Below are 22,247 nucleotides of genomic sequence, written 5' to 3' on the forward strand. Positions count from 1 at the left end.
ATCTTACACAAGTTCTCCTTCAGCTGCTTTTCTTTATATCGACGACAGATCGCCTGTTCACACAATGCTTTTTTGGTTTTGTTTTTTATGGGGAGGAGGGAGCTGAGAAGAAATGGAAATCTAGTTAATGAATGAATGACCGGCTAGGTAACGTAATGTATAGTGGATTGAGGTATTGTTTTTAAGTCTGACTTGTATTTTTTGAGTCATAGCATTACTACCATCAAATTGAAACACCATATTCTATCTCAGGAGTGCAGCGATGAGAAGAAAAAGCAGAGGCACGTTCCAATTTTTGTACACTCATATGTCACTAACTTTTAACAACATTTCCTTTGAAACTCAAGCTGTCTCTAATATTGCACTTTCAAAGATCTTGAATGCTGTTCTCGTAAGAAATAACATAAGGAATTTAGACTGTGCATCCTCTAAATTCAGGTGAGAAAGAAAAAGAAGAAATATCGAGCCGTATTGGATCATCTTGTTGAGATGTCTTTTAGCAAGATTTGAAGGCCTCAGCTAACCTCACTGTTGGTCCCATGAAGTTCAACAGGGGCCATGTAAGTGTATCGCATTCAGATCTAAAAGATGCATAATTGCGTGTGTCTCTTGATTCTCTTCACGTTCTTTGGGTTTTCCTTTTGAACTACTACACCTTGTGCGTCAGGAATTTCCTTTTGGTCATGTCTGTTGAACCAGTAATAATCACCAAAGCGTATGAAAGTTATGGCACCTTTGTGGCAAGAGCAACGGATGTCTGGCGATTCATATCTTGATGGATTCCAAACCCTTTCATGCTTGCCTATTTCCACCCTCTTTTCTTTCTTCCAGAATCTTTTCTTCAAATACATAGTGACTGAAATCTTCAGGAGTGCATCCCTTGTCTTTTGAGAATGACTATCCAGTAAAGATTTGCAGATTAGGCTCTTTTCAAACCCCCCCAAGTGAAATCTTTGCCTCCTTAAGATAGGTTCCAAGGGATTAAGCTATAGCAAGATCTTCAAGAAATCGTTGTCTGCTGATCACTGTGTCAGCGTTCTTTTCCAGTCAGATTCCTTCCTCCTTGCTTGCAACAGTGCATCTTTGGAAGAGGACACTTAAAGACTGTTCTTATTCTGTATTGACATACTTCATTTGGAAGAAATGGTAGCTCTGTTTGCATTGAATGTGGAATAGGTAATCTTTATATCTTATATTTTATAATCTTATATATTATAATCTTATATCTAGATATATATAATCTTAAAATAGCAAAGCCAGTCTTGGTGTGCCTTACTCTTGCTTTTCTCCAAGCTAGAATGCTGCCTCGAGCTGTTTTCTGGTTTGCCATGCTTCTGAGTAGTGATGACTGACATAGGTGGGAGACTTGGGGAAGGGAGAGAATAGATTGTTACAGTTGTTTTTATATAAAAATTTCAGTGCGTTTTCAGTAAAATTTTCATTAAAAAATCTGGAACAAAGCAATTTAATGTAGGTCGTGTGCTGTCAGTTATTGGAGAATCTTAAGCAAATTGACAGCTTTCATAAACAATTCCCAGTGATCTGGTTTCTTCACGTACAGATTTCCATCATGCAATTATCAATATTTCTTTGATATTAGTAACGAAATATATGGAGGTACTCCAGTCGTTGATCATGTGTGCACCCTTCATGTATGCATCCATAGATGCACACGCATGCACATCTTGTTTCAACACAGCATGCAGCTCATTCCGATGTTGTACTCGCTAGCTGGAGCGTAAATATTAATAGATACGATCTTTGCTTGGTTTTCAAAAAGCAACGGTTCTTTTCTTGATGTGATCTGTTGAAATAGAGACGCCAGGGTGAGGACTGAAGTTGTTGGAAAACTTTATTCTTAATAAAACCTGCACCACGTAGAGCACCTGGAGTTGTGGGACAAATGCAGCCTTGCAAATGTATTTGAATTCTCTTCCCCTCCGGATAAAGCCTATATTTTCCTTACATAAATAATCCCTACGTGTGTCACTGTCTTCTCCTTCTCGCATACTCAGGTGTGCAAGCTCTCCTGTACGTAGACTGTACATATATCAGTGTTGGATATTCAAGTGAATGCTGAAGCACTGACTATGTTGCCTATTTCTATATAAAGCTTATTCAGTTACCGCTTCCAGCGGCATTCCTCCCTGTTTCTTCAATCCTTGGCCCAAATCCCTTCAGGGAATCTCGCTTCTGTCGTTCTAGATACCCATCTCGGAAAGCTTTATCCGCTTATATCTATTGTATCTCCCTTTTCAAAAGACTGTCTAACCAGAATTCCCTGAGAAGTCTCTTTGGCCTGCCTCCTTATGTGGAGATCAAAATAAATGAGTACTGTAGTTCCTTTGGCAGTCAGTAGGGTTTTTTCATGACCTGAGAGTGAGAAGACATGCTTATTGGTGTTGGCAGGGAAAATATTTGGCAGCAGCTCTTCTTTAAGCAGTAAACCCTGTGGTAGTTCTTGGAAAGATAAACTAATAACAGCTTGCCTATGATCTTTGTATAGGTAAATCTGTCGATTAGAGCAGCAGATCTCTGTGGCAACTGCTGGTTCCGTGTATTCGGCACGCTAGTTCGCTGCACGCAAGAAGTGTCACAAGGTTGTCTATGCCTTTTTCAAGCAACAGCTCTGCAAGACGGCATCTTAAAGCTTTCAAAGCCATTCTCAAAGGTTTTATAGATTACTGATTATCAGAGTGGAGAACTTTATTCAAGAAAAGATACAAACGTTCTGGAGAATCCTGGAAGTAGGTAGCATCAGAACTTGAGCTGTGTGTGTATGCACGCGGGCTCTGAAGGGTCTTTTGGTGCTCACTAGACTTCTCTCCTCTTAGCTATCAGTCATCTTCCTCTGTGTGGCTTTTGTTCAAATACCAGCACCAGTCAATCCACGGAGATTTCTCGAATTCTTCATACCTAATCAAATGATAGGAGCATCTGTAAGTTCCTAAATAGCAAACCTAATAGCCCCAATTGCAGTTTTCTTCAGAGAGCTTTAACGTCTCTTTTTCAAGTATCAACCTGCTCAAAATGTTTTGACTTTCCATAAGCTTACTTAAGATAGATTTTCTTACTGTTTCTGTGGCTTTGGGGTTTTTTCCCTCACAGAGTCCACTGATAAACCACTGTAAGAAAAGGAATCCTGAAAGATTGCTAGTGGGCCCTGCAAGGAAAGAAAAAAAACCCAAACCCCATCGTTTTAGCCTCCTCTCCGCTGTTAGCCGTAGTAAGTTTCGATATGATACATTCTTGATGAATTTAAGGGTAGTGGTTTGGACTTTAAAAAGTCAGATTAGCATTGCCAAAATTGAAACTGGAATTAATGATGAATCAAAAGCTCATGCAATGATATCTGTCATCTTCCTCTTAGGTGGTGCTGAGTACTGTCTTAAAATCACATTGTTTTCTCCCCGTTTAGCCAAAAGGCCACTAGATGTAGCAGTGCTTGAGGGCACATTAATGCTCCACTGGATTTGAGTATTCCTCAATGAGAAGAGTGAATGTGAAGCAGAGGAAGTCCTGTAACTATCTGAAACCATTATAGGCAGTAAATCTTTCGTGTAGTCACTTAAACTTGAGTTACTTGCCTGTCAAGTGTTCTGTACCTAACTGGATCAAATGGAATGGTGCTGCAAATGGAACTTCTTTCTTATGGATCGCTGCCCTTTGTACCTACACTGACGTGGTGCCTCCAAAAGGTCCAGGTCTGTGTCCTATGTAGGGCGCTTATCCTCTTCTTTGCGTGTTAGAGCTTCTTGATTCCGCGCTTACTGAGCTTTTTCAGGGTAAACACGAAACTCGCTCGTTTACTTCTGCGCCCCAAATGTCGGGTACCTGAGGTATTGCTTTGAGAGAGCTTTGACTCCTGAGGACCCGCTGATCGCCAGTTAATTCTGTTGTATACTGTTGATTGTGGTGGTAGGGATATTTGAAACCCTACTGGTAAAACTGATGTTTAGGTAAGCGATAAACATAACGCTGAATTTGCAAAGCATTGACCTCAGCATCTTCCTGATACGTTTGGCTAAAAACATTCCACAGACGTCCCCCATCCTTCTCTTCAAAGCTCATTTTGAGAAAATCAGGTAGTCGGTATTATGTGATCTCATTCCTCTAGTCCTATGGCAGACAACCACCTTTAAAAACCACCTTAGGACAAATCGGGGGGTATTTACTTTTTAAGAACACCTTAGGATAAACCTGAGATATTTACTTAGAACATCATCTATCTGTAGGCCAGAAGTACTCTTTAAATTGATTTCAAAGTCTCTTATATACTTACTATCATATATATTTGCAGTGGATTGTATTGTAATGGATTATTGAATAGGATTATATATGACAAATTAAATCTGACCATAGTCATTTTTTGGCGTAAGATGTATGCAGTCTAAAAAGCCTAATTTATGAGAAAAATTGCAGGATGTCATTTTATGTATGTCTTCTTGTGAACAGTTCTTAACAAGAAAGACGTCTTTAGCTCTTAGCACTCCGTATTTCGTCAAATAGATGTGATTTTATTTCCTGTGGATCAACTTAAAGGATTGGAATCTACAATTAGATAGGGTTGGAAAACTTAAGCTTCCTGGTTAATATATATTAGAATTATCAAAAAGAGGGATGGAGGGAACCCCATGAGATTGTTAAGTTTTATCTCCCTCTCCCAGGCAACTAAAGGAACACTGAAATTTCGATTGGCAGTTATGGATGGAGCAGAGCTGAGCAACTCGGCAACTGGATATAAAAAGAGGAAAGAAGTTTTCCAGTTTTCTGGAGAAATTCTCATTCCGTTTGAATTCTTCCATGGAGACTTTGAAAAGACCTCTCTTTAATCATATTTCCTCATTTAACTGCCTGCAGTGTCAATCACTTGAGCAGTTTCCCAAATGGTAACTGGCATTCTGCTCTCACTTAGCCTTTAAAACACATTTTAAAACATAAGAAAATTGCAGGCTCTCCGTGTCTGCAGTACACTGTAGACATGTTGACTGTATTTTGTGTAGACGTGACTAACTTTTAATCAGCTCGATTACCAGGTTATAATGCATCCGCAAGCAGCGTGGAAATAAATGTGGTTCCAGAGAGCCGGGAAGATGCCAAGGCAGCTACCTGGAGTTGTGACTGTGCTGTTAAACTTGCTGTGTCCATCATATTTGTGAATTAGATGGTAGCTTTTTCTGCTGCAAGTTAAGAGCAGATATCTCTGGCTCTCTAAATAGAAGAAACGACCTCAGTAAACAAATCTCTGAACTCGCCAGCACCAGAATCGCTTTCTTCTGTGTGTCCAGTCAAGTACATCATTCTGGTGACATCTACAGTATGTTCAATACTCTGTAAAGAGCAAACGGCAGAGGAAATTTGAGGTTCTTGATTGATTTATGTATAAATCAGTCACCCTCCAAGAACGTTTGAATGTTAAGACCATATGTGCTTTTCTTTTAAAAATAATAGAATTGGAATGGATTCCTTTCCAGCAAAAATTTCCCGTAGGCTTCCATTGCTTGAGCAACTGCAAATAAGACTTTTATTTGTCTAAGGAAAAGGAGCAGCTCATAATATGTTTGTATTTGGTGGTTCTTGCAACGGAGAGGCTAATCTATCCTTTCTTTGTTGTCTGAATGAGAAATAATAGTTGCTTAGGAGATTGTGTTTTTACAGAGATTACGGGTTAGATTATAGTTCACCATTAGTCACAAATAGCTTTTCTTGGACAAGAAACAATTATGGAGGAAGCAATATTTTATAATTCTCCAAACAAAGACCTTCAGAAGCACAGCTGTGGTACGGCTCTGCCATTACGGAGTTTCAGAACAAGAAGGAAGTGAAAATTCTGCTCCACCCTGGGGACCTTGGCACTGCATTCCTGTGCTGCCTCCTCTGTCACAGGAAAAAAACAGCGCTGCCCTGAGGATAGTAAGTTTGAGGGATAAGGGATACGTTTCTTGCTCGGTCGGGGATTATTGCGGAAGAGGTCACTTTTGGCATAATGCATATTGATTAATTTCCCGGGAAATGGAGCACTTGGCTGCTGGGTCTTTCTCAATCCAGAGCACTCAGACGTCGGTAAATGAAGGACCTGGGGTTTAGGCTCTTTTCAGTGTGTGTTCCCTAACCACTGCTTCAAGCAAAACTGAAATAGAGCCATTTTTCATCCTCCAACAGGATGAATACCCATAACTGGCTGATGAATCCTCAGAATGGTTATTCATTTTGCATTAGTAATGAAATACCACATCCTAACAATGATGAATCTTGAAATCCGGTTCTTCTCTCATTCCTTCCTATCCTGGTGCCATCAGGATTCTCATTTCTGAATAACAGGGTCTCATGTTTGCTAATGCTTCTTTCCTGGGGGCACGGATCTTGCTTTTCTGGCTGTACTGGTGCGTTCTCAGCAGGAGGAAAGAAGGTTGGACCGTGTCGGCCTGCCCTGTGCTTCAGGGATTACGGTACTCTCCAGGGTACTCCAGCTGAGAAAAGCCCGGCGTTTGGATAGCTCGCTCCCATTTACAAGGAAACTTCTGACTGTGAGATGATGTAAGGTTATTCTGCAGACGGTGGCCTCGCCTCCTGGCAGTCATTTATTGAATTTGAGTGGCTCTATCTGCCGACGCTTGCACGGCGTGAGGGGCTGTTGCCTGGTTTATGAAGTCCAGATGGCTTTGGGCAGGAGACAAATGCCAAGGGGGCAGGCTGCCTGGGCCGTGATCTACGGATGCTGATGCCTGACTGTTAAACTGGATGGGATTTTTAGGAATTGCTCCTAATTTAGGTGCCTATTTCTCTGCTTAGTGGGGCACAAAGCCTGTGAACCTGAGCTTTATTTTCTCTTTTTCTCTCCCCTGTCTCACTAATGATGAGAGAGTTGCAAGTTAAATACTGTAAGCTATTTTTAGGGCTGTGACCTCAGAGGCAGATATTCTGTGCATCGAGACTTGCATGATCCTTTTCAGTTACTTGAATGCGTCCTTCTGTTGCTGTGGAATGGTTGCATCTTCATCATGTAAGTGGAGTGCCGGAAAAGCTTTTTCTGAATTTGTATTAACAGCTTCCTTCCCTCTCTCTCTGTCCCTTAATAGCTCTTCCTGGTGCAGCTGAGTGGGGAATACTTGTCCGGGTCTGGTCCGGCTCAGAATCTTCAGTAAGATCCAGGAAAAGATGCAGGGGTTCAGAGGGGACTTGTGAGAACCCATAAAGGATTGGGGAACAAGCTTCATAATGAAGCTCTAGGAATGTGATTCATTTCTGAGCAAAAAATCAGTAAGAGTGACTCGTGCAGACTCAGTGGAGATCTGGGGAGATGAAAATTTGGAGCACAATCATCGTCGTTTGCAAATAATTATATATAACGGTGCTGGAAGCCGGTGCTGGAAGCTTTGTGCTAGGAATATGCTTTGCTTCGGCCTTCTTTTAACAGGTGTGTCGAAGTGCCAAGTGCTTTTTTCTACTTGACATTGATCTCAAAGTCATCTGAGGTGTTGATAGCTGTATAGACTTTTCCCTGCATTCACAAGCCGTGCTTAAAGAGCTGAGCGAGTGCTGGTGTTGGAAGCTCCACCCAATCAATACTGCACTACGCTTCCCAAATCCTCTAAGCTTTCATACGTGTTAGCTGTCCTTCTTCAAGCACCTCTCTCCCACCCAGGCATTTGCATTCCTATACACCGTCTGTCACCCAACCGTTCCCCTGATTCCTCGTTCCCTCGCTGGTGTGTACCGGGGCAATTTGAGTAGGGAGCCGAAGAATCAAAACCCGGTCATATTTGATTGTATTTGGTGATGTATTTGCTGCTGTAGAGCAATTAATTTTATCCTGACTAAACAGAGGCTCTTCTTACGTTTGCCTGTAGCGTATAAAACCATAGCTTGGATTTGGAGTTGGTGGGCCTTTCGTTTATCTCTACAAGTCAATGAAATGGAGAGGGACAGGAGAACGAAGGGTGAATTCTTTTAACAGTGGAAAACACGAATAAGCTTTACAGAGACTTTATCAAGATGGGAAGCTAACCCAGTGATGAAATGCTGAATTGATAGGATTTTACTTCGGCTTCATTTACCTGAATCCTAATATTCCTTTCAGAGTTTGGCTAGTGCGTTGCTGGTTTTGCCCTTGTAACGAAGGATTTCTTTAGCGTTCTAGACAGCTTTAAGGCACTGCCACTTCATCCACGGAGCTGTAAGGACTGCTGCAAGACAGCGAGAGTGCTTTCTTGGCACGGGGGCTTAGCAATAGCAGTAAACAGCAGGAGTGAATGACTGGAGGTACTAAATATTTAATATTTAACAAGAGAAAGAGGTGCCTTGGTACTCGACTAACATTGTAGTTCAAACCTGGGTTGCAATGTTGAAAATTAGTCCTAGTTAAGAGCGAGGAGTCAGTTTACAGCAAGCATTTGAAGTTTAAATGGCTCTAGTAAAACGAGACGCAGGTGGCAACAGGTATTTTCAAAAAGCTGTCAAATCACAGAGGTGTCAACAAGATGTGAAATGTAGTCAGGGTTTGCAGAAAAGTGGAAGAGCTTACTTAGGTGATCCTGTGTGGGTTTGCTAAGCCACTTAGATCTAAACTCAGTTACAAATGTGTCCTGTTGTCCAGAGAAGAGTGCTTAAATAAGTAGATCTCTATAAAATGATCTAGTAATCTCTCAGGCAACACAAGTATCATTCAACCTACTGATTTATAAAGCTGTACAGACATGTTGGGGAGAATATTGCATTTTTCTTCGCACAACTGCATGTTTTATTTTCAGTCAGTACTGAAATACTGACTGAATTCATACTCTTAATGCTAAGGGGAATGTTCTTTGTTGCTTTTTTCTTTGCCTTTACTGTAACTGAAAAAAAATGTTTTTTTTCGGAGTGAGAATCCCTGATGTACAGTGCTTCGGTTCTGATGTCGTGTGATGAGCAATATAGGTTCCGCAGAAGATGAAAGAGGATGCTCTGGTTGTTTCACTTCCAGTTTTAGGGTAGAATGTGACATTCGAAAGCCCTGTCTTAACCTGAGCCTTTTGGCTACCCAGCTGCAACAAAGAATTTCCTAGGAATGAGAATAACTGCTTGTCTAGTTTTTTGTCTCAGATTTTGCAGTCAAGAAAAGAAATAGATGATTTTTTTTCTCTCCCCCATGTCCTGCAGAAAAATCAAACTATTTCTGAATGCCCTTTCCACAGGAAATTGCATAGCTACGTTCTTGCTTACCTCCTTATTAAGATTATTTGTTAAATGTAGCTTCCCCGTGGAATGGAAGTCAGCTTTTTAACGGGCTTTCATCGCTATCTTGCTAAATAGAAAAGGCCCATTTGAAAGAATAGGTGTGGCTAATCTCCAGCCCAGAACTTCAGGATGAATCTTCAGACCAGTGAGATAGGAGTGAGTAGGGAAATCCGTATCGTTAAGCAAAAGTCTCTGGGGTCAAGAAATTGGTTTCTGTCAGAAATGGAAACATGTTCCCAGCTAATAAACAAAGCAAGAGAAAGTAAAATGAATGTGAATTTAGTTCATGTGTCTTCCGAAAAGTGGAAAGTTGATTCTATTTCCAGGTAAGTCAAGAGATGACACGGCGTCGGAAAGGGCCGGGTCATCAAGCCGGCATAGGTCTGAAGTGGCGTAGCTGCTGCTTAGCACTCGCGTTGGTGCAGCTGTACTGCTCCGACGTGCAGAGCTGACTCCGGTGTCTCAACACACGCTGCATAATCCCATACAAGCATGTTCCCGATGACGGAAACTCCATCAGCAGCGAGGATATTACCTTTCTGGTAGCTTACCTGACTGTTAGGTTGATTGTCTTGTAAGCTGCTAGGCACTGTCTGTCTTTTATTGTTCTGATGCTGTTTTGACCATGAATGCTGTTCATTTCCATGAGCTGATTTAGGGCTTTTTTTATTATTTCTAATGAGTGATCTTGTTTTCTCTTTTTCAGCTTTTCTGGGAGAAGAGGCTACAAGGCCTCAGCGCATCGGATGTCAGTGAACAAATCATAAAATCCATGGAGCTACCTAAAGGTCTTCAAGGTATTGTGTTCAGTTACTGCAGTTGCTTCAGATCCACAAAGTTGTTTGTGCTTAAAAAGGACAGAGTTTTTCATGCTCTTAACAAGCTTTCAGTTTACAGTCAGGTTAAGTAAACTTCAAATTGTAAATGTTCTTGCTCACAAAATACCTCCGTCTCCAAAACTGTGTTTATTTTTAGTTCATTTATGTAGTTTAATATAAACCACACTTCAGAACTGCACTCGCTTATTGGTGAAAGTTGATCTAAAATATGTTCAAGTCGTAGTTCAAAATTAATAACTTTGTTCCACTGCCTGGGAGATTTTCTTGGGAATTTGAGTGTTGTAAAAATCTCCAGTGTTTATTTTTGAGGATTAATTCAATACCTCGTAGTGTGAAAGCAAAGACTGTGCTGGTGTGGATTAATCATGAGCGTGCATAACCTTACAAACTGAGAAGAGCTCTGCCACTGGAAGTTACGTGTGAAATGCACATGGTAACTATTCGTTTATCTTTGTTTTAGGAGTTGGCCCAGGTAACAATGACGATACCCTGCTATCAGCTGTTGCTAGTGCTTTGCACACCAGTTCTGCGCCTATCACGGGGCAGCTCTCTGCAGCTGTTGAGAAGAACCCAGCCGTCTGGCTTAATACATCTCAACCCCTCTGCAAAGCTTTCATCGTCACAGACGATGACATTAGGTAAGTTTCATAAAGTCTTCAGCAAAACAAAAAGCAAGTGCAATTAAAGTAGATTCCTTCCTGGCTCAGTGCAGTCCTGGAGGTAAGGGAAGAGAAGGGAGCGTTTCTCTTTTTGATTAGTTCCGTAACTTGAAAAAATGAAAACCTGGGTTTTTTCTTTGTGGTCAAAATAGTAATGTAAAATATTCACTAAGGTATGAGTCATAATCCACATTTTCATTCCCAAGAGAGTGCCCTAAACAGTACGCTCTAGTCATGGTCAGTATTGGCTTTCTTCCTAACGATTTCTGGTTTTGTCAAGTTAATTTGTTGATCTCAATCAAAAAGTAAGTAATTTCAACAACGGAGAATAAGAATATTCCCCTATAGTATATAGCTTTGCAGCTAATACACTCTCTTAAAGTGGGAGATTGGGATATGATATGAAGAGCACAGATAGATCTGTTCACGTATGGGCAAAGATTTTTTTTTTTAATAGCTGCACTGTTAATTTTCTTTTCGAAGAAAGACTCATCCTTTTTTAGTACTAAAAGCAGGGGCTTCAGCACTGAGTTTCAAGGTTAGGACTGAGTGAAGAGAGAGATTTCTTGTTGCATTGACTAATTGCCAGAGTGTGGCAAGACACGGGACACAATCCTGTCATCCAATTTTTTTTTAGTACTGCTTAGCATGAATCAGCCCATGGAATGAGCACTGCCTTTAGTATCACATTTTTAGTTAAATTCTAGCTTGCATAGGGAATCTGAAGACCAAACGTGGATCTTGCCACTTAGTGGAATGCACTCGGCACCAAAGTCCGCTACTGTCACATTCTTTTCTAAGCCCTCGATGGCTAGCTGAAGCTTCTGCAGAGCTAATGTTAAGGTATACAGTTATCTGATTCCCAGTCCTTGGCTTTGGGATTCACTTTGCTTTATTTTCTTAAACATCAACTTGAAATGCTTTCAGAAAGTAAACTCTTCTTGCTTTGTTACAGAACGTTACAGGCCAGGATGAGAAACTTTCTTAGCGTGTTTAGCATTTATGATTTATTGGAAACAAAATTCCTTTTTTTATCAGTCGTTCAGTTGTTTTTATAAAGCAGATTCTGAATTTGATGTCAGACAGTACTGGCAACTCAGGAAGGACACAGATTCTGAACCGGAGCAGCTCTGCCTCTGTGAATATGCTGCCAGTTCGGTGGCTCTTCTGGTTCACGACTTTGTAGGCAGCTCACTACAGAAGGATTAAATATTCTCAGAAGTTACCTTTTCATACTGTTTGTGTAAAGCTGGCTTTCATTTTAAGACCATCCGGAAAAGACATTGCATGAAGAGGCATAACCAGAATACGGCACCTGTTAGCGCTAAGGAAAGCCGTACAGTTGCTTTCGGAACTTGCGTAATGGTAAGGAAGAGTTGGCCGTTGAGGATATCTGGTCAGGTGCCAGCATGTGTTCTTTTGTACTAGAAATTCTTCAGGGAGATCATAGCGGTTGTTTACATCTAATAAAATAGCTGTCAGCTTGACTCTTGTTTAGCTTGACGTATTCCTGGTCATGTAATGATGGTAAATCTCTTTCATAATCAGAGTAAAATGCGAAAGTTCCTCTTTTGGTTCAGCACATTTGCTAGGAAAACATTAAATAACTTCCTATAAATGCATGGTTAAGAAACACCCGTGCTTCCTTATCACCAGGGACAAGCACCTATTTTTTCTCAGTTGTGGGATACACCTTCTGAATAGTTCTGGGCTTCTTAATGCTAGTCCTGTGAAAGGTAAGTACGTAAAATGAGTACGGTGTGGTTCCCGGTGGTCGTTACATCCAAATCTTAGCCTCCTGAGGCAGGCTTTTAGAATTCCCTATTAACTGTCTTCTCCCATACTGAGTCTGTGAGATCATTTATCCTGGGGCTGCTGCTTTGCAGCTTCTGTTTGCAGCTTCTTTCCTGACCACCATCTAGTTATGTTCTTTGCGACCGTACTGTTGCGTTGCCTCCATTTCCATGAAAGGCTAAGACTGACCACCTTTGTGTCTCTGCCAGGTAAACGCTTTAACCAGTTTCTCTCTTGTGGGATGAACTGGGGAATGGTATCTTCTGAAAATAACAAATAGGTGGATTGTTTTTTCTAGTTGTGCTTAGGTGGATGAAGTTTTGCGATATATTACAAAATTCACTTTTGACTCACAGCTCTCTTCTGCTTCAGAGTCCAGTCTGTCATTCTTTTAAATTCTCTCTCTCTTTAGTGGGATTTTCTAAAGCTTATAGTTTTCCGGGGATTTCTTTTCCTAAAGCATGTAAGTCGTTTCTGAAAATCCCACCTTTCAGTTCTCAACAGCCCTTTCTCTTGCTCAGTCTGGGTTCTTTGCTGAGCACTTACCATCACCCAGTAGGTTTTGTTCCTGAGCTTTCTCAGGTATGTTGACAGTTATCCTTTTCAAATAGCACGGTAATGGGACTTCGGCTTTTTCTTGTGGGTAGCCCTAACCTGTTAAATTCACCAAAGCATACCAATTAAAGTAGTACGTCTGGCTGCGTCATGCTCTGCACAATAGTGGGTAAGAAAAACTACCTGTCAATCTGTCCAGAAACTAAGCTGTATTTTATGAGACAGGAATGGAGAGTAATTCAAGTTTCATGCTCTCTACGTTTGTTTGGCATGGGTTTAAGGATGTCTTAATCTTAAGCTGTATGATCCTTGATCCAAGCTAGTCAGCTGTAGCTTAGTCCCTCACAATATTCCTCAATACCCTATACAAATCTTGCTTTCAGTATGACAGACCAAAGCCACAAGAACTAAATGTGCCAAAGGAAGAATATGAGAGATCAAGAATGTTTCCGCAGTCTGAGCTCTCCTCAAGAATAAGAAAATTGTAAGGTAAAGTGGTGTGTGTGGCAGGGAGGCAAAACCCTAAATAATCCTTATCAGTCTTGGCTATGAGGTGAACTTTCTGACTCCAGATCTAAAGAGGAGTTTAATAGGGAGTACATCAGGAAAGCACAGTAACGAGGCGCCGGAGAACTTCTGTAATTACCATTTAGAGTAAGCTGGCTCAGCAGTGGTTAACTTCTGCTGAGAGGGGAGGAGGAGGGAAAGATCTATTGGAAGCGATGTGTCGGAGAGGTGTCTGTGTGTGTGGAATTAGCAGATGCCCCTGAACCCGAGTTTACTATAATACAGCAAATACAGTCAATATAGTAATTAATTCTCCTTTCAGCAGTGCATCTCAGATCTGCTTAGTGGAAGACTTCTGGAATCCCTGCTGCTGAGAAGCTCTAGAGAGTGTTTTTCATAAAAGCAGAGTAAATGTTACTGTGAGCACTTACGGTGATGGCTCTCGATTAGAGTGTCTCCAAAAAATGCTGTATTTGAATGTGCTGGAAGAGCAGAAGAAAAGGGGCATTACCTCCCTCGTGAGACGCAGGGAGGTGGGACTGGTGTTCAGATAAAGACAAGTTGATTCTGTGGACTCTTCCCATCTAATCTGACACTGATCTTAAACGTAAAGATACCTTTGTGTTTCTGCTGCAGCTAAATGCTGTTACTAGAGCTATACGCAATTTTTTATTTTGATGACAGTAGATGTTGCAGTACCAGCACATAAGGAACTAAATCAGACGGAGCCTCGATAGATTTAACAATATAGAAAAAACAGATGGAGAAATCCGAGGGGAGGTTGACACAGTATCGTGGTTTGGTTGCATACAGTAGTGTGGCATCGCACGCGTCTTTAAAGCATGCGCACATCACTTAGTTGTGTGGGCTGAGAAGAGTGCAAGTAGCGAGGACAAATAAAATCGTTCTAAGCACTAAGGAAACCATCTGAACGCAGAGCTATGCGCAATCCTGTTGTCTAAAGGAATTCACCACTGAAAATAAGGTCAGAATTGGAATTGGGGGCTTGTGGATTTCTGCGTTAGGAGAAATGTGTCTTTAATTTGAGCTTGCTTTCGAAGGCAACAGTACTTGAACTCAAGGATGAGGATTGTGGCTTGCTGGGAGGAAGGCTGAAAAGAGCATGTGGCCAGGGAGCTGCTTAGCAGCGACGCAGCCGGGGAGGTGAGGAGGATCGGCGCAGGCTGCTGCGTGGGCGCTCCATGGCCAGGACGGTGCCGGGGAGCTGTGGAGCTGAAGGGCTGAGGGCCGGTAGCGAAGAGTGGGTGCTTGTGAGCAGCACGCTGGCCTTCCCTGGCAGCACTGCTAACCCTGTCGCCTTCCTGGGCTAAAGCAGTGTTGCTGAATATTGCTGTGATGAATTAGCATAAGAAGTCAAATTAATCAACTTGAATGGAGATACTCTTAAGTCCTAGAGTTTTACTTAGTGTTAAAGAAGAGCACTTTTTGTTACTAGTCTTGCTATTGGCACTTAAACATCTGCTCTTGGTAGTTCATGTGCTTTAAAAGTCGTATTACTTGTATAAAAAGAGCTATGTTTTTAATACTTAAAAACTCTGTTTGCTAGACGACCAGACTCTTCAGAACTGGGAGTGCTGTGAATTATTTTTTGGTTGTTGCTCCCCAGGAGATCAACTAGCTGGCGGAAAATTTGGAAATGAGGTAACCGGGGAAAGCTATGTCTTCTCGTGAGTTTGGGAAGCAAGACCTGAGCGTAACCTCTGGAGAAGGCCACGTACTCTGTAAATAGGGAGCCTTAAGAACAGAAGCTGGTCCGAGATACAGAAAACTGGCTGTCACTTCTGTGTGTTGTGAGGGTTAAATACTACAGTCCTACGTCCGAGATGGTAGGAAGGGGCTTGTTACAAATCAGGATAACAATTCTGAAATCTAGGACAGGGCTGAGCTTATGCTTCAGCGTGTTTTTCAAAACTTCATCAACACAGTAAAGTACATTTAAAAGAAGATCTCAAATAAAGGAGCCTAATGAGGTGGTAAAGCTTATGATTGTTTTGTGCCCGACTCCTCAAAGTTGATATATCAGATACTTGCTGGCCTTTATTTTAGATTCCATGTCTGGGCAACAGGCTCGCTGAGGAGCAAAGCAGAGAAGGACCTTGGGAGCAGCAAGAAAGAAAGGATTCACTTCTTGTGTGCTTTCTGGCAAGCGCGTTCTCTGATACGCACTGATGTTATGAAATATTCGCAGCCTGGAACCGGCCTCCTTTCTCTCCCAGCTCCGCTGTTGATGGCTTAATTCAGATTACTGAGTGGATAATCATGCCCTGTGACTTTTTTGACAGTAGGAGGATTGACGATTACCCTTAAGTTCACTGGGTGTGTGATACTTCAGGACTTTTCCATGAGATACACTTAAAAAGCCCAGTGACCAGGCCCATGTTCAAGGAACATTTACATTTCATTCTTGATCCGTTCTTTGTAAGAGTAAGGAAGTCTCCTTACTGTGCTTTAGTTCATTGGAATTTTCTTCGCCCGCTAAAGGGGAGCTTTATAAAGATACTCCAGCAGCTTTCTTCTCTCTGATTCCGTCATTCAGGCACTTTTTAAAAGATGCTCTCATGAAGCGTTCATATTTATCATCATAGCCTAAATTAGCCCTAAGTAAGGAACCACCAGGAATCTAGGGAAGGGGTCTGCTGGTGTAACTGGCTATTGACTGTAGTCTGAAGCCTGGCGTGAGGGAGTTTGTAGGCTTGTGGAGAGATCCTGCTGTCTTAAAGTCAAAATTCTAAAGCCAAAAAGAGGAAAAATAAAGCCTACTTCAACTATTTATTTTCCATAATCTTTGGCTGGTTCACAGTGTATTCCAACAGTGAGATGGTGACAACTTTTTATAACTGATTTTGTAAAAAAATTATATTTCAGCTTAATGTGTGCTCTTGGGATCGTTTTCATTCAATTAGCAAATACTGAAGTTGCTACTCTGACTTTGATTTCTCCTTTGTCACACAGGCTCTGCAAAAGATAAGGCATCTTTGGCTTTGTTCGGTTCTCTGCCCCGGGGTTTGAAAGATCACTCTCTAGGCATTGAAAGTTAACAGCTCTGGGACAGTAAGCTGTGAATTGAAGATAGAAAACAAGGATAGAAAACAGCTGGAAGATAGAAAACAAGTTCTGCACTCAACTGCTAGCTTGGTTTTTTTTTTTTTTGTTGTTCTTCCTTTTGCTGCCTCTGTAAGCAGCCAGCCTCCTCCGAAGGACTCGGGGAGCGCTGGCAGCGTCGCAGCCGTGGAACTGAATAACCTTCGAGGCTGGTGCTCCGCAGGGGCTTCTGTGGAGCATGTTGGATATCGCTCCTGCTCTCCTAGGATTGGAGGTTCTGTCCTGCCATCCTAAATAGCCACAGGGAGTTTGCGGCACTAACGGATGTTTTCCTGTGCCTGCTTCTGATGAGTTCTGGCCATTTTTATTTTATATTATATTTATTTTATATTTTGTTTAAAGATTTTGTTTCTTGGAAAACATGGCTTGATCAAGCGAGTGGATTTTCATGTAAAAAACCCCTGGGTCTGATGCAAAATTTGTGTTCTCTTGGGAAAACTTCAAAAGAGGACTTCTTGTTTTCTGGTAACATTTGGAACTAAATATTACCTTCCAAGCGAAACATTGAATCAAAATATCTTACATTTATACTGATATTGAGGTAATATTTTCAAATTAACTTTCCCCAGGGAAACAAACCTTTGTTTCATCAGAAGTTGCTGCCATCTTAAATGCATCGCTGACTAGTAGATCAGACTGAATAGATAGGTAGGAGCAATTAAAGAAATAAATGGAAACAGTGGAGCTCCTTGAGGTTCTTCCCCTGCTCACGCATTGTGTGGACTTGGAGTTGGTTCTTTGAGCATTTAGAAACCTACTGTCCTGTAAAGGTGCTCCTGGTGTACACACCCTTACGCTGGGAAAGACGAAAATTGCCTCAGATCTCCTTTACAGTGCTCATGACGGGAATCTCCTGCTATGATTTTACCCTAAAATGTCTCTGCTAAAGCAAAAAAAAGGGGAAAAGCCAGTCTGACAAAGATAGTCCAGTGGGATATTGCTCCATTAACTTTCTGTTTGGTCTTTTCTAGTATCTAATTCGAGGGTGGAAGATCATATGTCACATTCACTCCTTCTGTCGCTGTGTGAGGAGAAACTAAACCATGCGCGCTAAACCAGAGAGGTTTCTTGCTCAGAGTGCTCTCAGTTTTAGTGCCAAGCGCTGTCTGTCTGCATGTGTAGGTACTAAGGGAATAAAACAAGTCAATAAGGATTTAGAGAGGTGGTCGATGCCCCAAGCCTGCCACTGTTTAAGAGGCATTTGGACAACGCCCTTAATAAAATGCTTTAACTTTTGGTAGGCCCTGGAGGGGCCAGGCAGCTGGACTAGATGATCATTGTCCATCCCTTCCAGCTGGAACTATTCTATTGTATTCTGTTCTAAGTTAAAATAAGAGTTGAGAAACCAGTCCTGAGTCACTGTTTATGCAAGTATTATGCTCCCAGCCTACTAGTATACTTGAAGGACTGACGTTTCTGCCCCTTCTTCCCTTCTCTCCCTTCAGAAAACAAGAAGAGCGGGTGCAACAAGTGCGTAAAAAACTGGAGGAAGCACTAATGGCCGACATTTTGTCACGAGCGGCTGATACAACGAAAGATATAGATGTAGAAATGGATAATGGAGATGAAGCATAAAAAGAAATCAGGTGAGTCAGATCTCCTGGAGACACACTCTGAGATTTACCTGTCTCAGCTGCTGGCCATCACTCAGCAGTCGTTCGATGGACAGTAGCGTAACACGCACAAGCGGTCCTGCTTCCTCCCCGCACGTATGTGAGTTGACACGCACTATATCAGCCGAACACGAGGGTGGTTTTGCATATATAGACATGAACATCCTCACATTAAATGCTACATGGATCACCAGGGAGGAAAACCCAGTGTTTTTCATCCTTTACGGCAAAGACCCATCTCTAGAAATGGTTGCTGGTATATTTTCTGGTACTTAATACTTGATGTGAAACTGGGGTAAAGCAATCAAAGTCACTGGCCTTTTTCTGTTCTTCAAAATTGAATTTAGTAAAAGTACACAACAAGTTCCCGAAGCTTTTCTGTTTATTTTTAAATGGATAATACCTCTACAAATTAATTTTCTGAGGCATCTTCTTGTATCTTATACCTGTTTACAGTCCTGATCTGTGGATTGGCCAAACACTTTCTTAAAAAATCTTTTTTTTTGTTTTAATCATCTGCAGAAGAATGGCAATTCATTCTGTTATTTCCATTGAGCTTGTAGTGCTCATTTATGAAACTGCAGAGCTTTGAGATCTGACCTTTTCATAAGGAGTTAGCAGAAATTTTAACAACTAGGAATTCTGTCTGGAGATGGTTGTGTAATTTTAAAGGAGTTAATTTCATTTTTTTTGTTCTGGAGTTACTACCCACAAGGGAAAAGAATATATGTATTTCCTGTTTGACAGATACAAAGGAGTTAACTTGTATACAATTATGAATACTATGTCCAGGTAACTTGTAGACAGAGGATGGAAGTTTCCGGACTGTGACCTGCTTTAGCAAGGCTGCTGAACGTTCAAACTGATATTCAACCCCTAGCGCAGAGTGGTAATTCCATGGCATTTTGGCTCCCCCCGTATGAAGAATATGAGCCCGGTGCACCCAACAGCCAGGTGTTATTTTTGCACTCAGTATCTGGACTGATACAAGGGTGTGTTGCTTGAGTAAATTCTTATAATTAGAAACCAAATGTATTTATAATGTACCCACCAGCCCCTGAAGACTCATGTTTCTAATGCACAGATCATTTTTATTACTTATAGTGTCAGTACCACACAAAGGGAAATTTGGTCTTTAATTTGTGGACAAGAGCGATTTGCCAGTGTTATTTAGGCCACTGAACAGGCCGGTGATCTTGATGTTTCCCAGGCTACTAGAATCTTTTAATTACTTTAAGTTATAGCTATTTACTATTAAACTCTTAATCCCTGAGTATTTCTCCTATAGAAGTCTAATTATGGATAACTTTAAAGGAAGTCAAGAAAGACCATTGTTTTAAGATGTGAAATTTCAAACCTTTGCCATTTTAGAATCAAATTGTCAATTTGGTTTTTTAAATTTAGCATAAAAGAATTGTTTTGTAGGGGAGTCATACAGTTATTTATTTTTGCACTGGTACTGTGGTTCTCTGCAGAAATCAGGTGGACCAGCAGACCTTGAGTTTCACCAGCTTGTGAACGCCTTATATATTTACATGTATGCAGGCAGCGTACGTGTAATTGTACATATGTTGGCTATGTTCTAAAAAACTGCTTTTTTTGTAGCTTTAATTGTAGACTTGAACAAGATTTTTGAGTAAGTGGATTAGTTAATGTAAAATAGCTTGAAAGATGTGAGTTTTTTTTTTTTTCTTTATACAGACTAAAATTCCAGTATGATCTTTTCATATTAAGAAACTTTTTATGTACCCATTATGCTGTATTTAAAAAACAAGAATTCAGAGCAGTGATTTAAGGCCGTAATGAAGCAGTGCAGCAGCCTGGGTAATGTGCCAGGAGGGAGTGTGGTGAAAGAGGCTGGATGTTAAAAGCGTGTTATGTACGCGGGCTGTGCTTAATGAAAAAGTAACTAGGCATCTGTGGGACTCTTTAACGACTGAGTAGCTACTTACATTGTATTAATTTTTTGTTACCCACTTATGAACTATTTATGGTGTGCTCTCAATAGGGAACTGCAACGCAGCTGTAACTGCTCCAACAAAGGCGTTCTAATGGATGCAACCATCAGCCTTTACTTTTCCAAAAGGGATTCTTTCTTTCTCTTTTACAGGTACTTTTAACTGACTTATCCCAGGAGGAACTTCCTAAAAGACAGAGGCACTTTCTCCTTCGGTCTTTCGTTATAAGAAGAAATGGACCCATGCACATTTATATAGCTTTCTAATAGCATTAAAACCAATGCCTTTTTTAGACTCCTATTTTTGATGTATATATCTTATTTGAAAAGCAACTTTATTTTGTGTCCTATGACTTAAAGTCCTTTTTTAAGTATCGAACGTTACCCTTAATCTAAAGCTGAGCTTTTGATGCCAGGTTGCAAACCTACTGGAATTATATTGCCTGTACTAAATATTTGTTTTTCCTGTGGTTTTTGGTAAGGATGGATCAGAAGAACAGAATGATTTCCCAATTAAAGATTATTGTGACTCTGTATATAAACAGATTTTTATACCTATGGGTGAAAGCACCTGTACATTCTTCCGTCATCACTGTAAAGATAAATAAATGATTATATTCCAAGCAGTTGAAAACTTGTTGTGTTGTGGATGGAGTAAGCAAAGAACGTCCCTGCTCGTATGTCACTGTTCCCTTGGCCAGGTACGGGCTAGGCTGGGAAAAGCGTGTATCACCAAGCGCTGCCTTTACCCAGAGCACTGCCTCAGGAAATCTGTCTAAGCTCGGGAGCCGCCGTGGATTTTTCAGCCGAGGTGAAGTGCAATTGCCTATTTCCTTGAGAAAGGAGACTGCTAAAAATAAGGAGCCAGCCTGACTTTACAGAGTTCCGCGTCGAGGTCAAAGTGAGCCTGTAACGAAAGCGTCTTCGGTGCAGAATGCAGCAGGTGCCAAAACCTGGGCTTATTTCTGTCTGCCTGAGAAAGCAGTTAGGACGTCAGGGTGGCTTACGGCACTGCCAGGATTTCTCTGAAGTGAGTTGGGTCTTGCACAGTTAATCAGAAAACTCAGAAATAATCAAAATAATCTGAGCAGGTTTGCTGACCTTCCCTGGAGACTTAAAGATGAAATTGCTTGGCAGGTCAGCGTAGTTCCAAGGTCAGCATAAAGTCTCCACGCCTAGTAACGCGTCGTGCCGCTCTGCAGCCCGCGGTGGGGGAGCTTTTCCGTCGCCTCCGGAGTCTCTCTTCTCTCCGTACAATACCAACGGCAAGAGGGAGAGCAGAGAGATGGGTGATCTCGCTGCAGGATTTCCCGGGCTGGGGGCGGGCTGGGAATCAAGACAAATTGTCTTTTTTTTTTTTTTGAAGTAGCTTCCTTCAGTTTATAATCGGGCAGAATAAAAGAGAGTAATGGATCTGGTCTTTTCCAGCCCGGTCACAGGCTGGGGAGCGCTCACACTCTCTCCCCAGGAGAAGGATGGAGCCTGTTACTAACGGGCTTCTGTGAAATTGGAAAGAAGCTATGTTCCCAACAAATTATCGTTATGTGGCGAGTTTCCTGAAGCTTGCTTTTCGGGAATGTAAGTACGCTGAGCTACCTAGGAACTTTTCAGAACGCAAGGTAAGGGTTTGACAGAAGAAATTCAGAAAGTATATATATATATCAGTTTAAATTTTTGTTCTAATTCCAGAGTTGGTTTGTGTAATTACTGATCAAAGAGTTCATGAATGAGGACGTGAGTGACTTCTCCTGTGTAGCTGTGCGCTGCAGGCTCGTTTTAGGGATGAAAATGCCAGGACGTTACTCTTCACGCGACTGTAAGTTAAAGTGCAGTAAAACCAGCACAGAAGTGGCTTTAAAAGGCTCTTCCCGATTAAAATATTTCATGTAGGAGCAAAAAGCAGATACAGCCCTTTCAGAAGAAAGGGGACTCTTAATAGTAACTGTTTAACTGTGCCTTGTAGTTGTTTGCTGTTCATGACACC

At 41.4% G+C, this 22,247-nt stretch overlaps 1 protein-coding gene across 1 annotated transcript in view; it reads left to right on the top strand.

Annotated features, from left to right (window-relative positions):
- MBD2 (methyl-CpG binding domain protein 2) overlaps positions 1–20,839 on the top strand; it is a 41,249-nt gene extending 20,410 nt beyond the window's left edge. Inside the window, exons 4-7 of the mRNA XM_082336846.1 lie at positions 9,923–10,013; positions 10,516–10,693; positions 18,139–18,279; positions 20,417–20,839. Of these exons, the coding sequence (XP_082192972.1) occupies positions 9,923–10,013; positions 10,516–10,693; positions 18,139–18,268 (399 nt within the window). The 3' untranslated portion in view covers positions 18,269–18,279; positions 20,417–20,839. The remainder of the gene's footprint in view (positions 1–9,922; positions 10,014–10,515; positions 10,694–18,138; positions 18,280–20,416) is intronic.
- The last annotated feature ends 1,408 nt before the right edge of the window (positions 20,840–22,247 follow it).

The sequence above is a fragment of the Platalea leucorodia genome, assembly GCF_965183815.1.
Source record: "Platalea leucorodia genome assembly, chromosome: Z".
Lineage (NCBI taxonomy): Eukaryota > Metazoa > Chordata > Aves > Pelecaniformes > Threskiornithidae > Platalea > Platalea leucorodia.